General features: G+C 37.8%; 3 protein-coding genes across 3 annotated transcripts; 1 reads left to right on the top strand and 2 right to left on the bottom strand.

Annotated features, from left to right (window-relative positions):
* Positions 1-3,979: 3,979 nt before the first annotated feature.
* LOC106311611 (NAC domain-containing protein 17-like) lies at positions 3,980-6,431 on the top strand. The gene is made up of 5 exons (XM_013748839.1): positions 3,980-4,296; positions 4,401-4,678; positions 4,784-5,029; positions 5,124-5,688; positions 5,907-6,431. The coding sequence occupies exons 1-5, from the start codon at positions 4,122-4,124 to the stop codon at positions 6,260-6,262; spliced, it is 1,620 nt and encodes a 539-aa protein (XP_013604293.1). The 5' UTR covers positions 3,980-4,121; the 3' UTR covers positions 6,263-6,431.
* A 363-nt stretch (positions 6,432-6,794) lies between these two features.
* On the bottom strand, positions 6,795-9,389 carry LOC106311609. Its single transcript, XM_013748837.1, has 6 exons — positions 9,191-9,389; positions 8,955-9,087; positions 8,761-8,864; positions 8,492-8,663; positions 8,254-8,394; positions 6,795-8,130 (listed from the first exon to the last, which is right to left on the bottom strand). Exons 1-6 carry the CDS (start codon positions 9,238-9,240, stop codon positions 6,988-6,990), a joined length of 1,743 nt encoding a protein of 580 aa, XP_013604291.1. The 5' UTR covers positions 9,241-9,389; the 3' UTR covers positions 6,795-6,987.
* LOC106311610 (probable arabinosyltransferase ARAD2) lies at positions 9,193-11,346 on the bottom strand. Its single transcript, XM_013748838.1, has 3 exons — positions 10,629-11,346; positions 10,168-10,424; positions 9,193-10,073 (listed from the first exon to the last, which is right to left on the bottom strand). Exons 1-3 carry the CDS (start codon positions 11,263-11,265, stop codon positions 9,522-9,524), a joined length of 1,446 nt encoding a protein of 481 aa, XP_013604292.1. The 5' UTR covers positions 11,266-11,346; the 3' UTR covers positions 9,193-9,521.
* Between the last annotated feature and the right edge of the window lie 2,919 nt (positions 11,347-14,265).

The raw sequence follows: 14,265 nt of genomic DNA, 5'->3' as shown, positions 1-14,265 counted from the left end.
AGAAGATCAGTGATGGTGGTGAAAATCAAGATTACATAGCCCATTGAGGTGAATAAATTACCTCTTTCTCCACAAGCTCTTCGTTTTCTAGACAAAATCAACTCAATGTGGCATAAAGAAGAACATACGATTGATTTCCATGAGAATGATATGTCCTCCGTCTCTGTTTTGCTGCTTGGTACACTTGGACGTGTAAATGTAAAGGGCATCAACATCCAAACCTTTCACTCGACTCTTATCAGAAAATTCTTGAAGTAGCTTCTCTGTCATATGGAGAAGCTGCAATACCCATCTACAAAACTCGAATATCTCCATGCCTTTAAACTCGGCTTACTTTTCTCTTTTTTGTTCCCTGTTTGGAAAAAGACATACCCTCCTCTTCACTACGACCTTTTACGTTCTTGTTTTTCTTTTGATCCGCACACTGTAAGTTCTCATTGATGTTACTCTCTCCATTGATACTCTGAGATGTTGTTGTTTATGTCCTTCCACCGTTGATGATATCTTCATTGCCTCATCATAGTCACATAAGCCTGAGCAAGGATTTATAAGACTAAACCATGAAATATATTCAAGCAGAGAAACGTACAGATCAGACTTATTCTTAGACAAGTCTCCAAGGATACGTTCATTTGTTTCCATTTCACATGAGCACACAAATTCTTCATCATCATCTGAAACACATATCTCAAATCTAATCCTCATGAATGCTACTATCCTTACACAATTCTATAATCTCGCTAGTGAAGAGCTTATCAAAGAGATAAGATTTGAAATTTCAAATTACTCGCCTTGAATCTCTTTTCAATCCTGATCATAAGACGAACCAGAATATTTGAAGGGAGAGCATCTTCAGTGAAACTAACCCAATTTAAATAGTATATTTTTATGTTACCTGGCCACATTCAAAGTACCTCGTATCCATCTTCCTTTCAGCTGAAATGTTCTGAAATTGTTGTTTGCGTACTTGTTTTGTATAAAATAGTTCATCAAGGGAACCATCAGCCAACAAACGAAATACCACCACATGATGTTTCTGCCCATACCAAAATGGCCTATCTTGGCTTGCAAGTGATGAGACAAATTTCAATTTGGATTAAATATAACCACACGATTCAGGCTGCAATTGATATTAGAAAAACCTGCAAACACATTGAAAGTCATCACTCCAGAAGTAGCTAAGAAGAAAGAGGATACCTTTTGAATAGGTTTTGGTTAATGGAAACCTTTTTGCTAGGACTCGCGTTGAAATCAGCTACACGAGACAGTCACAGATTAGTCGGAGTGTCAGGTCCCAAAGACTTAAGAATACTCTTACTGCAATTTTCTTTTCGTCTCTTTCCATAAGACAAACATTTCTTATATACACATAGAGATTCACCAAATAACTTCCAACTAACATAATGTATTATGCGTTTTGGCGTGAAAACTTGATTTTTCGGTTTTAGCGGAAAAACTTGATTTTAGCGGAAAAAACTTGATTTTCCGGTTTTGACGGGAATCTCGATTTTACTGTTTTGATGGGAAAGCTCGATTTCCCGGTTTTGGCAGGAAAACTCGATTTCCCGGTTTTGGCAGGAAAACTCGATTTCCCGGTTTTGGCGGGAAAACTCAATTTAACTGCTTTAGCGGGAAAACTCGATTTCCCGGTCTCGATTTCCCGGTTTTTATGGGAAAACTCGATTTTCCAATTTTGGCGGGAAAACTCGATTTTTGATTTTGGCGGAAAAACTAGATTTTTTTTATTTTGGCGAGAAAACTTGATTTTCTAATTTTAGCGAGAAATCTCGATTTTTTGCAATTTTGACGAAAAACTCATTTTTGAAATTTTGATATAATTTTCTTTTTTGCAATTTTAGCGAATAACTCAATATTACGGATTTGGAAGAAAGATTCTTTTTTGAAGTTTTAACTCTACATCAAAACATTATTATTTAACAAAAAAAAACAAAAATTATCTAATATGGTCAACCGTGTTAAAACCCTTTACTTCTTAAGTCCAGCCCTAAATTGGCCCTAAATAATTTAAGAGTAATGCATTAAGGCTAGGGCTCTTGAATTATTTGGATGAGCTGGACCAACCCTAAATCTAACAACCCTATATATAACAATTGGAAACTTCCCACTGATGTAGGAGAAACACTATGCCACATCCCTATCCCATCCTTGGCCATGATCTTATCAATACTCCATCCTCCAAAGAACCTTGTCCTCAAGGTTCAGCACAACATGAAAAGCTTTTAGAAACATGTTGTTTCTTCTCCATAGCAACATCATAATGCTCAAACTTCTTATCACGTAACGGCGGCGGTCTATCGGAAACTGGATGTTCTTCGTTGAGCTTCTTTGGTGTTGAGGTCAATAGTTCATGGATGTGGTTTGGATGCGTCGGAGCAGAAATAGAGGGCACATATGTTTTGGGCGCAACACGTCGTATCCAAAGCCGTGTGATAACTGCTTCAATATGGGACACATCAATGAATTCTTTGAAGAACTCGTTGCTCCTTGGTGAATGAGCAAAGCTTGATTCTTGCATAACACAACTGAATGAACAGATGTCTTCAGCAATCTTTGAATCCATGGCTTGAATATTTTTTTTCAAAATACTCACAGCCTAGAACCGCCACGTCTCCATCACCATATATGTGGGAGAACGGAACCACATTGTTATATATTTGCTCTTCCTCGTCATAGACATCAAATATTGGAGGTCCATCGACCTCGTCGTAGAGCTCCATGGATTCTACCGGAACCTGCAGATCAGTTACAACCTCCATGATCGTAGCCGGTTGAGATGCAGCATCACCATTGGCTCTTCCATCACGAGTGCTCATCTTTGTCTTCCACGTCTCAATCTTATTACGCCAAGTTGATGCCTGATCCTCCCAAAATTGCGCCATCTTTTTCAGCTCTTCATGTATCTCATGAAAGACCTCCGTTGATGGTTCATGAAGAAGAGTATCTCTGCATTCATGTTTTGTGATGTATGGTTTTGATACCACAAATGTGGTCCCGATCAAAACCAAAATTTGCTTTGATGCCAATTAAGACCCTTCTTCAAAGCCAAGAGATTTGCTCTGATACCAAATGTTAGATCCCAAAGTCTTAAGAATTTTCTTTTCATCTCTTTCCATAAAACAACATTACTTAAATGCACATGTAGATTCACCAAATAACTTCCAACTAACATAACTTGTATAACAAATGGAAACTTCCCACTAATGCAGGAGAAATACTATGTCACATCCCTATCTCATCCTTGGCCATGATCTTATCATGGAGTAGAACCATAAATCTTGCAAAACTATAATTTTTTCTTATATTGATCATTTCATGTAATTCAGTGGATCAATAGCCTATAACGACAAATAGTGACCTGGAATTGGATCCAACAAAAAACAATACCCGTCGGAAAAACCCATAAAAAGTTTTAATTTGGAGAGGAAACATGCAAGTGATATGAATAAGTTATTTATTTGTATATGATAACCAAAGTTTTGTTAATGAAAAGTCGGTTTACATTAAGTTCAATGGTTAATATTAAGGGTCTAACTGGTAATTATCACTGGTTCAATATTTCTCTACAGTAAAAAATGGGAATGAATGAAAAGGAAAAATTATTTCTTATGAAATGTAAAAAAGATTTAGGAATATTAAAGAATGCATTGTTCCTCTTCATTCTTTGGTCACCATTCATATTAAGTATGTTATAAGGTTGAGCAATCATGTATGTGAAATGATATAAATAAGAATAAGTTCAAAATTTAAATGACAATATATTATATATATATATATATATATATATAAAAGTAGATAAAAATAGGATTCTAAATTAAATGACGAAATGATTCATTTTCTTTTCCGTACGGGGTAAAATACTAATTTATATGAAAAAATTTGAAATGAATTACGGGGGCCCATCGATTTAATAGGCTAGAACAAGCGTATTTGGAGGCCCGTATGGTTGTGGCTAGTCCAATTGATCGAAACGGCTGCGAAGAGATAGACATTCAGTAGCAAATAGAATCTTGCGAGACGAAGAGAGTAGTGATCTGGGGTTTTCTCTCGTTGACCCAATCGGCTTCATTTTCTTCGAGGGATTTGCTTAGATTGTTACGTAGATGGCGGATTCGTGCTTAAAAGGTGGTAAATTCAGTGCACCAGGGTTTCGATTTCATCCGACTGATGAGGAGCTGGTCATGTATTATCTCAAGAGGAAGATCTGTAAGAGAAAGCTCAGAGTCAACGCCATCGGCGTCGTTGATGTTTACAAGTTGGATCCCGAAGAATTGCCTGGTAAGGTCCATCTGATCTTGATTTTGTTGTGTGCTCCCGAAATGATTTGAGATGGATTTTTGTATGTTTTAATTGAAATTTAATATGCTTTTTTGGTGAGACAGGTCAATCGGTGTTGAAGACGGGAGATCGACAGTGGTTCTACTTCACTCCAAGGAGCAGGAAGTATCCAAACGCAGCTAGGTCTGGTAGGTGCACTGCAACTGGGTATTGGAAAGCTACTGGAAAGGTTCGAGTCATATCCTACAACTCTAGATCAGTAGGACTCAAAAAGACCCTTGTTTTCTATAGAGGCCGTACTCCTAACGGTCAGCGAACTGATTGGGTGATGCATGAGTACACCATGGATGAAGATGAACTCGGGAGATGTAAGAACGCCAAGGTATTTTTACTACACTAACACTACAGTGATTGTTCAAATGGTCTCTTTCTTTTGTTTGTTCTTGATTAATTGTTTTTTTTTTCTTTCTTTTTTTTTTTGCTTCAGGAATACTATGCACTTTATAAGCTGTTCAAGAAAAGTGGGGCTGGTCCCAAAAACGGTGAGGAGTATGGTGCTCCTTTCCAAGAAGAAGAATGGGCTGATGATGATATTGATGTACCTGTGGTTCGTTATGAGGATAATGTTAGCCTTTTCGACCCTGTAAATGTTCAGTTAGATGATCTCGAGGAGATTCTCAGTGGAATCCCATATGCACCTGGGGTTCCTCAAACATTTACTAGTATTCCCCAGGTTAGCTTCTTCTCTCTTTTAATATGATTAACATGGTTTGGCCCTATTTCACGTGTTTCCTTTACTTACTACAGAAGATAATTGTAACTCGCAGGTTAACAGAGAAGAAGAGCTGCAGAGCACTTTGGTGAATAATTCTGCTAGAGACTTCCTTAAACCTCAGGAAACTGGAGACTTCTTGCCAAACGACATGCCCTCGAGTTATGAGTCTATTGACGTCACGTCAGCTCCCAATAACTCTGTTTTGGTGTTTGAGAAGGATTACATTGAAATGGATGACCTTCTGACCCCTGAACACGGAGCTTCTTCAGCTGAGAACCCTGCACAGCTCTTGAACCCTGGTGAATATGGAGACTTTAATGACTTTGACCAATTGTTCCATGACGTTTCCATGTCTTTGGATATGGAACCTATTCTTCAGGGAACTTCTGCAGATCCGTTGAGTAATTTTGCCGACAACACATCCGACCAGGAACATCCATTCCCTTATCAACTGTTCCAGGACCAGACCATTGAGAACAAGCTAAACAACATCATGGATCCTAGTCCAAATCTCAATCAGTTCAGTGATGACCTGTGGCTTGAAGATGATAATCAGGCTTTCCTCTTTGATCAACCGCAGTCTGTTATTTCTGGAGCATTTGCTTCACCTTCATCAGGTACTTAAAACTCATGCTTATCTCAAAGCTTTCACCTAAGCTGTCTGTTAACTTACAATTTCCCACTAAGCACAGATGTATTTGTCTTAGACTTGAACGACGACATTTGTATGTGTATATATGATGTCATCTTTTTTGTTGCTTGTCATTCATATGTTCTTTAAACGCAATAGCGCACAAACCTTTCCGTTGATACTTTGTGAACACTATTTGCTTAGGTGTGGAGCCCGGTTCCACAAATCTTGTAAATGCCCAAGACCAAGAAGGTGTAAATGGTGGTGGTGGAACGAGCCCATTCTCATCGGCTCTGTGGGCATTCATGGATTCAATACCTTCAACGCCAGCCTCTGCGTGTGAGGGTCCTATTAACCGGACCTTTGTGCGTATGTCTAGCTTTACCCGTATCAAGTTCAGTGGAATAGCAAATGGAACGCCAGTGACTACTGCCGTAATGACAAAGAAACGTAGCAGAAACAGATGGTTTTTACTCTTATCAACTGTGGGTGCCTTGTGTGCCATCTTCTGGGTGTTAATGGCCACTGTTCAAGCCTCGGGGAGGCCCGTCTTCTCGTGAAAGGTGGTTTCTTAAACCAGATTCTTAGTTACATGTGAGCTAGAAGAAACCATGATCCACATCAGTGGTCATTGGAATATTGACCTATTCTAATATATACGAGTCTTTGAATATGTACAGAGTTTGAAAGAGTAAAGAGTGTTAATTCTTGATTAGAAGAGTTTCATTTCTGCTGATTGTTAAATGCGTTTTGTTTGCGTATCTCCTTGGTTTTCGATATTCACATATTCCAGAATCAAAAGCCACAAGCTAGATATTCAACTCTTGTATTCCTATTTCTGTCGAAGTAGCTCCAGGCTGAGCTCCGGTAAACTCTGTCTTTACGACGGTGACTACTGGTATGCCCTCTAGTTTTTCTCCACCATCACAAAACTTAGTGATGGCTTGTTTTCAATCCGAGTGGAGGAGGATAAAGTGTAAAATGGTCATCCACAGGTTATGCAAAAATAGAGTATATGATTGTCGATCGTACCTGCTGCTTCTTTTCACGAATTCCTGTCGATCATACCTGCTGCTTCTTTTCTAATTCATTTCTTGAGCAAACAAAGGCCTTTATTTAAACGTAATCAATCACACCAAGTTTCTATACATAATACAAATTCTCCACACAAACAAAAAGAAAAGAGGAAGGAAGAGCAGCGTTTGAAAAGCGTTTTTAGGTCTTTGTTCCACAAGATAAGGAACATCATAAATGTAAATAAACACCAAGCATTTGCAGGCTAGAGTCAAGAATCATGGGCAGGTTTTGAAGTGTCCGAAAATGAACGAGAGCCGGGTGAGCGGTCAAGATTCTGCGATGTGAACAGATTAGGGTATGAGTAATATGGATCATCTTCCCTCGAAGGTAGTCTCATTTGCTGGTGGTCCTGGCCAGGGGTGAGTCTGTCAAATGACGAGTTCTCGGGTCTCTGGAGCTCTGTAACATCGCCATAGCTGCTGACTGATGAATTCAGATGATCAAAACGAGTTTTTTCAAATGAAGGGAGTCTCCCTGCTTGGTGGTGGTTGTTTCGGTCATGGTTAAAAGGTGATGAATAGTCACCTAGTTGGAAATCAGTAAGATCTCCATAGCTGCTGGCAGGTGAGTTTTGGTGATCAAATTGTGGTTTTTCCATTGAGGGGAGTCTCTCTGTTTGGTGGCTGAAAAGTGATGAAGACTCTTCCTTTTGGAACTCAGTGTGATCTCCGTAGCTGCTGACCGAAGAATTCTGATGATCAAATTGCGCCTTTTCCATTGTCTGTTGTGGTGGGCTTGAATAGAAAGGGTTCTCAATCAGGCTCTCAGGAGACTGTTCAGGCGTCTTCTTCGTGAGCTCGTTGATTCTGAGCTGTGCAAGACTTGCAGCTGAACGGGCAGCTGCTGCCGCACGTTCTGCTGAATCAGCAGCAGCTTGAGCAGCCGTTAGGACATCCTGCAAGTCCAAATCCGATATTTTCTTTGGAGCATCACTCTCGTTTGTAGAGAAGGATCCTACTACACCAACAGGTGGTGGAGAATAACTGTTCTGTTTCACGGGATCAGATTCCGTCTGGCCTTCGACGACAGTGCTGCTTGCTTTTGCAGTATGTTCATCTCTTTTGGAAGCCAGATTATCCTCTCCTGCACTCTCTGAATCAAAGGGCAAGTCGAGAGAGGTGTGTTCACAAGTGGCGGCAGGTTTCGCTGCACTTTCAGGGGTAGCGGCAGGAGTGGGCCGCAGCAAGACATTTGGAACCTCGGGAAAGTCTAATTCTTCATACTCTGAATCAGAATCAGATTGTCTTTGTTCCTCTGGACGTGAAAGAGATAGCATTGTCAAATGTGACCCTTTATCTTGTTCCTCCTTTAATGGGACCTTAGAGCCTCCACCAAATTGCTTTGGTCCATCCTGAAAAGAAACAAGAAAAAAAGAAAAAAAAGGATCAGAACAAACAAAGCAACTGACATGTTCTGACCAGATATATGCAGCAGGGCAGAGAATGAGATAATAAAGAGAAAAAAAAGTACTAACAAGGAGATCCTCATGCGATTTGAAGAGATCAGTTTCAGTAGAAGCAGGGTCCCAATCAAGTTGATGTTCTTGTGCAATTTCCTTGAGAAGTTTCAGCTTGGTTTCTGGGGAAGGTGCACGCACAGACAGCAACTCCACCAACTGTAAAATTGAATTGGAAAAATAATTAGAAACACAAAACAGTTCTCTTATTTCTACATGTTAGTCTCTCTCTCTCTCTCTCTCTCTACCAAGTTACCTTACGATTGACACCAGAATCAGGCTTCAGCTCAGATGCAGCTGCGACGAACTCCTTGCCGTATTTGGAAAAGAATAGTAGCTGAACCTGCTGCAGCTCTGTCAAATCAGAGCACCTTGGCGCAGCAAAACATACACTTGAGATTGCTTCTTTTAGATCTAGAGGACATTCCCTACAATATTTTCAAAAAGGAAAGAAAGACTCAGAAACAGCTGGGAAGGAAAGTAATGACGCAAACTGAAGTTGAGAGTTTTCTCAAGTTAGAACACCTTTGAGCCTCAATAATTGGGAGGCGAACAGCAATGAGCTCACAGAAGAGCTCTATGATCTCTTGAGCAGCCAACATCTTCTCTTCCCTTATAATATGCTCAACCTATTTATTATAAAAAACACAAACCTTAAAAAAGTTAAAAGAGAAAATAAAAGAATCGAATTAACACTAAAAAAATCAATAACCGATTACACGAATTCGAGCAGTGGCTTCTTGACCAGTCTCGAGAAGCTTAGCGATTTCGCGGCGCATTTGCTTAATCTGTGCTTCTCTTCGGTTCCTGATTAGCTTTATCCGAGGGATCGTTAACTTCAGCAACGTTTTGCTGTCATATTCAGATTCAGATTCACCAAATCATTAGAATCTTCTTTCGTTTTCCAGATTGATAATCGGCGAGGAAATACAAACAGATGAAATCAGAGAATTACCATTTTGCAGCTTTGAAACCTTTATTGAAGAACGAATCGAGCATCGACATAATCAATCACTTGTCACGATAATCAGTACAGATCGATCGCAAATCGTCGGTACACGGCAAATAAACGAAGCAGATTACAAAGATCTTTGCTTCTCTTTTTTTCCAGGAATATATATAATCGTATTTATAAAACGTTGCGTTTTTATCAGATGCATGCAGTGATTGACCTAAGCTGGTTAGCAACTAAACCACGTCCGTTTTAATGGGCTCAGATATGGGCCTATACATACATTCTCTGAGTACAAGGGAATGCATGTATTATCGTGAAGTAAAAACAAATTTTAGATACATTGACATCGAAGAGGAACAGAAGTACCAGCTGGTTTTCTCCTCTCCCTAAACACTGCTTCCTTCACCATTGGCACCTTCTGTTGAACCTTCTTCCATATGTGATTCACCGCACCATCGTGTTGAATCGGTCCAATACCATTCGCTTTACCATTGTCATACACAAAAACCGACTGACCCTTTGCCATTCTACTTCTGAAGGTTTCCTTGTCTCTTTCAGAGAAATTTCTGAGATGATTAGCCAACCATTTAGGCCTTAATGCATCACTTACGGAGACAAAGACTGAGAACTCTGAGTAATCTATCATTCCTTCAAACGGGAGCTCTATGTTGTCGCTGACAATCACAGGGATGCATAGGCTTTGTATGGCGTCAAAGAGACGGCACGAAGTGGGAGTGTCACCGGCTGGATGCAAGCAAAACTCTGAGTTTCTCATTCCTCTTATCGATTGTTCTCTTCCCGTTGCATTAGGGAAACCTTCTTCCATGACAATGCCGTGTTCATCCACCAGCAAGTCCCATAGTTTTTCTCTTATTAACCCTCCCTGTCAAGTTTCAACATATAAAATTAGATACATAAAACAAAAACAAAAACAAAAAAAAGTAACGTAAAGAACAGTGTTTCGCAAAAGTGGGTACCCGATGTCTGTGCTTAGCGCCTTTGAAATAAAGTAGGCTGTGACGTCTCTTGTTCTGAGACAAATCTAGCCTAGGAAGAAGATGCGTGTATGGAACAATCACATCCTTAATGACAGAGACTTGAGTATGCTCTATCCTCTCAGGCAAGCTAGTACCGTTGAAAGACTTGGAATCTTGCCTGAACCATCCTCCAAAATCCACAACTAGTAGAATGGATAAAGCAATCTCCTGGCGGACATGCCACATTGCAACAGGGTCTGCCAAAGAACGCTTCAACATTTAACTAACCTGAGCAAATCCATCCACAGATTTAAACACTTTATATAAGCGCTTCTACACCAAATCCAACAAGACACACTGGGTCTACTCAATTCTCTATCTTAACAACAAAAACATGGCAGTTTCTCAAAACAAGACTCAGACCTACAGTAATGTACCAGATCGAGATCGAAACAAGTTACCAGTTAGAACAAAGACGTGATCACGTCCACCGGATCGCTTCCAAGCTTGAGTGTTCCTCAAAAAGTCGAGAACTTGTCTCTGTCTCTGATAGTCTTCGTTTCCAGATTTCTTCCTAAAGGAGGAGCCTTTTCCATTTCCAAGCTCCATCTCCGCGCTTAGAGTCGCGAAGAAGGGCACGAACACTACATCAGCCTCGGATTCGCTGAAAACCCTTTTGGCGAAAGATCCAGTACGCTTCTCCGGTGGAGTCTCGAGGTCTCCCATGATCCAGTACTCTGCACTGTACTGCTTAATCAGCGGATTCTCCGGGTACGGTGGGTATTTCTCGGGTTTGGATGAATTGGTTTTACGGGTCGGGTGATCCGGGTCGCTGGGTATGCGTGAATCTGGGGAAGAGGACCAGTACTTGTCGAGAAGACCATAGTTTAGGGATCTCGGAAGCTCAGCTACGAAGACGTTGATGCCCGTTTGATAGGTATCGAGAGAGATCCTCGGATTTTGGTCGGATGTTAAGGAATTGGAGAAGAAGAAGAGAAGCGAGACGACGAAGACGAGAGAGGAAGAGAGGAGTAAGCAAGAGACTGAGCAGAGAGGTTTAGCGACCGCCATTGATGTGATCTTAATCTTAGGAACCATAGTAGCTCTTAAAGATCTCTGCTTTGTCTATCAAATGCTCAAACACTCCTCTCTTCAAAATTTAATCCTATACTATTGTGCGGGTTTTATTTTATATTCTAAATTATTTTAGTTTATAAAACAAAATTTATCAATAAATTAATTTAGTTTAGTAATATGTATTATCCAACTCTATTATACATATGTTTATGTGATTTATGATATTATTATTATAGAAAATTCAAATTTTGTATTCTTGTAACAATTTTTTTTTAAAAAACATAATTATGTAACAGTACTATTTTACATATTTTTTATTTCTAAATTTGAAATATATATAAAATTTAAATCAAATTAGACCCACTGTTAAAAACTAAATTAAATTGGTAATAGATAAAAAAAATTTGGGATACTATTAAAAACATCAAAACTTTAACACTATAATATATTGTGCCTGTAAAATATTACGGTGCAATTAGTTAGTCTGTAATTCAGATTTTGTGTATATAATTTGTTTTATAAACGCAGTATACATATGGCGATTAATTAAACTCATTTGGTATAGTGTTCGTCGTCAGTCTAAGGGGTTAGTCGAAATTTGATTTATATTGCATGTTCAAAATAATAACAATAGGATAATGTATTGGTCTACAGACTGGTTTTGATAATGGTTTACATCCTGGCTATTTATAAATTGATTTTACATTTAATAAGGATTAAAAATTAGTCATATTTACCATTCCGGTTTTGTAGGAGTTATTGTTATATTAGTTGTGATATATTATTAAACCATGTTATTAGTAATAAATGAATGATAACTGATTTCTAATGAAGGTCCATTTTAAAAAAAAATCACACATGAATAAATGTTGTGACTTCTGTTTTAATATATGAGATATTCTTGTTTATTTTCTATTTTTAATTAAAATTTTTACTTAAATAAAAATAAACAAATGACCACTAGAGAAAATTAGCATTTTAATCCCAAGGTATTTAAAATCGGCACTTGTAATACTCAAGTATTGTTCGTGGATATTTATTCCTCAACTAATAATTGACTTCACGAAATAGAGAACGAAATAGTCAATTGTTAACTGATGAACGGAAAATAACGGTTTTCTGTCAACATTTTAACGGTAGCCATAAACCAGACAAAGCGAGACCGTAATCCAAGGATCAAGCACATGCAGCCATAGAAACAGCACCGGTGAATCTACTTCAATGAAGAGGTCATGTGATTCCATAACTAGATCCGCAATAGTCACTAAGCTCGGGGCCAAACACCATATCAAAAATTAAAACTACACGAAATCAAAAGCAATAGATGATTCTGACGATGGTGCCGATGTCGCAACCACCACCGGATCTAACAATCGCAAATGTTCTAGAGTTTTCAGAGACCGATAATGAGAGAAGTGAGAGCTTAAGATGTTATTCATAATGTATTAATTAATTTACTTTCAAGTATTTTCAAATAACATCTCCAAAGATGTTATTTTTCAAGAACTATTTTTAACTAAAATTGAACATGAACTCTCCTAAAATCTGTATCACAAAATTTTGTTAATAAATGTTGTTTTCAATTGAATAACAAGGGATTTGATATAGTTTTTACAAATGTTTAATTGAATAACAAGGGATTGTAAGTGAATTTTAATGATTTTGCACAAATCACATATTGAATAACACTTGATTTTGAAAGAGTTTTTAAAATCTTTGATTGAATGACATTAGATTTTAACAAAATTCCAAAATATCCTAAAACCTTTAATTCAATACACCCTTTTTCATTCGATATAATATTTCTCTCAATCCTAACGATCTCTTTTTCAAACGTAACATAAGACATGTTAAATCTTTTTCCAGAAAAAGGTAATGAAATTAAGAACCTCGAATTATCCATTGAATAAGACGAACCCAAAATGGTAAAACCTACAAGAAGTTGGTTCAACTGTAAAACCTTGTACAAATTAGTAACACTTCAACTGAGTTAACTGTATATCTTAGTAATATTGTGTGCAACTTTATGATGATTGCTTAAATTTGATATACTTGTTACATTTTTCTATGGAGTGCATCATTCGGTAATGGTGGAGGTGATGGTGGAATCAAAGACAACAAACTGAAAAAGAAACAATAATAAATAACCAATCAACTCTTCTCGACAAACACACCATGAAAATGAAAGTAAAAGCAAATGAATGTCATTTTCCTGTTCAAATTAAAAGTCATATTGTGATAAGAGGCAAGAAATATGGTTAAACTATGTATCTCAAATCTATTTAATTATGTTACTTTTTTTTTGTAAAATGAGAAACTTTTTGAAAATCTCATTTCCTTTTGTCAAACTTGGTAAAACTCTGCATGTATATTGTTTATGTTTGTCAAACTTTGTAAAACTTGATATTATTGTTATATATATGTTTGTGTAGCTTGGTATTACTCTATCAGATTTTATCAATTGCGTTTGTCAAAGTTTTTAAAACTTGGTATTATCTAGTTATTATGTTTGTGAAACTAGGTGTTACTTTGTCAAAATTTCCCATTTTTTGTTTGTCAAGCTTAGTATAACTTGGTATGACTTTTCAACATTTGTCAATCTTATCCATTACATTGAGAAACTTTTCATTCTATTACATTCATCCATATTCTTAATTGTACAACCAATTTCTTAGAACTACCATAACAATAAGAATAAGACAACCTATAACGATCAATATATTCCTATGAATTTCAGTTCTTCAATCTTCATAGTCAAATTTAGAGATCTTCTCGATGATACCTTCAACACACTAATACTGATTAGGTATTCTCGAGTTCCAACTCTTGTTCGACCACCTTATGTTCCACTCGTGTGGGATGAACCGAAAACTCGGCTCAGTAAGCGAAGAGAAATTGGAAAGGAAGAAAGAAGAAAGAGGAAAAAAGACGAGGGATTGGAAAGTATAAGAAATGGGGAAAACCCTAAAATTATGGTATATATATAGAAGGTTAGGTTAGTTTGATGGGGGTTTTTTTTTT

Source organism: Brassica oleracea, chromosome C8 (genome assembly GCF_000695525.1).
Source record: "Brassica oleracea var. oleracea cultivar TO1000 chromosome C8, BOL, whole genome shotgun sequence".
NCBI lineage: Eukaryota > Viridiplantae > Streptophyta > Magnoliopsida > Brassicales > Brassicaceae > Brassica > Brassica oleracea.
Note: the sequence above shows the minus strand (reverse complement) of the source record. Positions and strands in the feature narration are given on the sequence as shown.

Bases quoted from the DNA above. Each gene is read 5' to 3' on its own strand.
- LOC106311611 (XM_013748839.1), top strand. From the start codon at position 4,122: ATGGCGGATTCGTGCTTAAAAGGTGGTAAATTCAGTGCACCAGGGTTT. The intron at 4,297-4,400 runs GTAAGGTCCATC...TTGGTGAGACAG, and splicing joins GGATCCCGAAGAATTGCCTG to GTCAATCGGTGTTGAAGACG. The intron at 4,679-4,783 runs GTATTTTTACTA...TTTTTGCTTCAG, and splicing joins GGAGATGTAAGAACGCCAAG to GAATACTATGCACTTTATAA.
- LOC106311609 (XM_013748837.1), bottom strand. From the start codon at position 9,240: ATGTCGATGCTCGATTCGTTCTTCAATAAAGGTTTCAAAGCTGCAAAA. The intron at 8,664-8,760 runs GTGTTCTAACTT...AAAATATTGTAG, and splicing joins CCAATTATTGAGGCTCAAAG to GGAATGTCCTCTAGATCTAA. The intron at 8,395-8,491 runs GTAACTTGGTAG...TCAATTTTACAG, and splicing joins ATTCTGGTGTCAATCGTAAG to TTGGTGGAGTTGCTGTCTGT.
- LOC106311610 (XM_013748838.1), bottom strand. From the start codon at position 11,265: ATGGTTCCTAAGATTAAGATCACATCAATGGCGGTCGCTAAACCTCTC. The intron at 10,425-10,628 runs GTAACTTGTTTC...GTTCTTTGGCAG, and splicing joins TCACGTCTTTGTTCTAACTG to ACCCTGTTGCAATGTGGCAT. The intron at 10,074-10,167 runs GTACCCACTTTT...GAAACTTGACAG, and splicing joins GCGCTAAGCACAGACATCGG to GGAGGGTTAATAAGAGAAAA.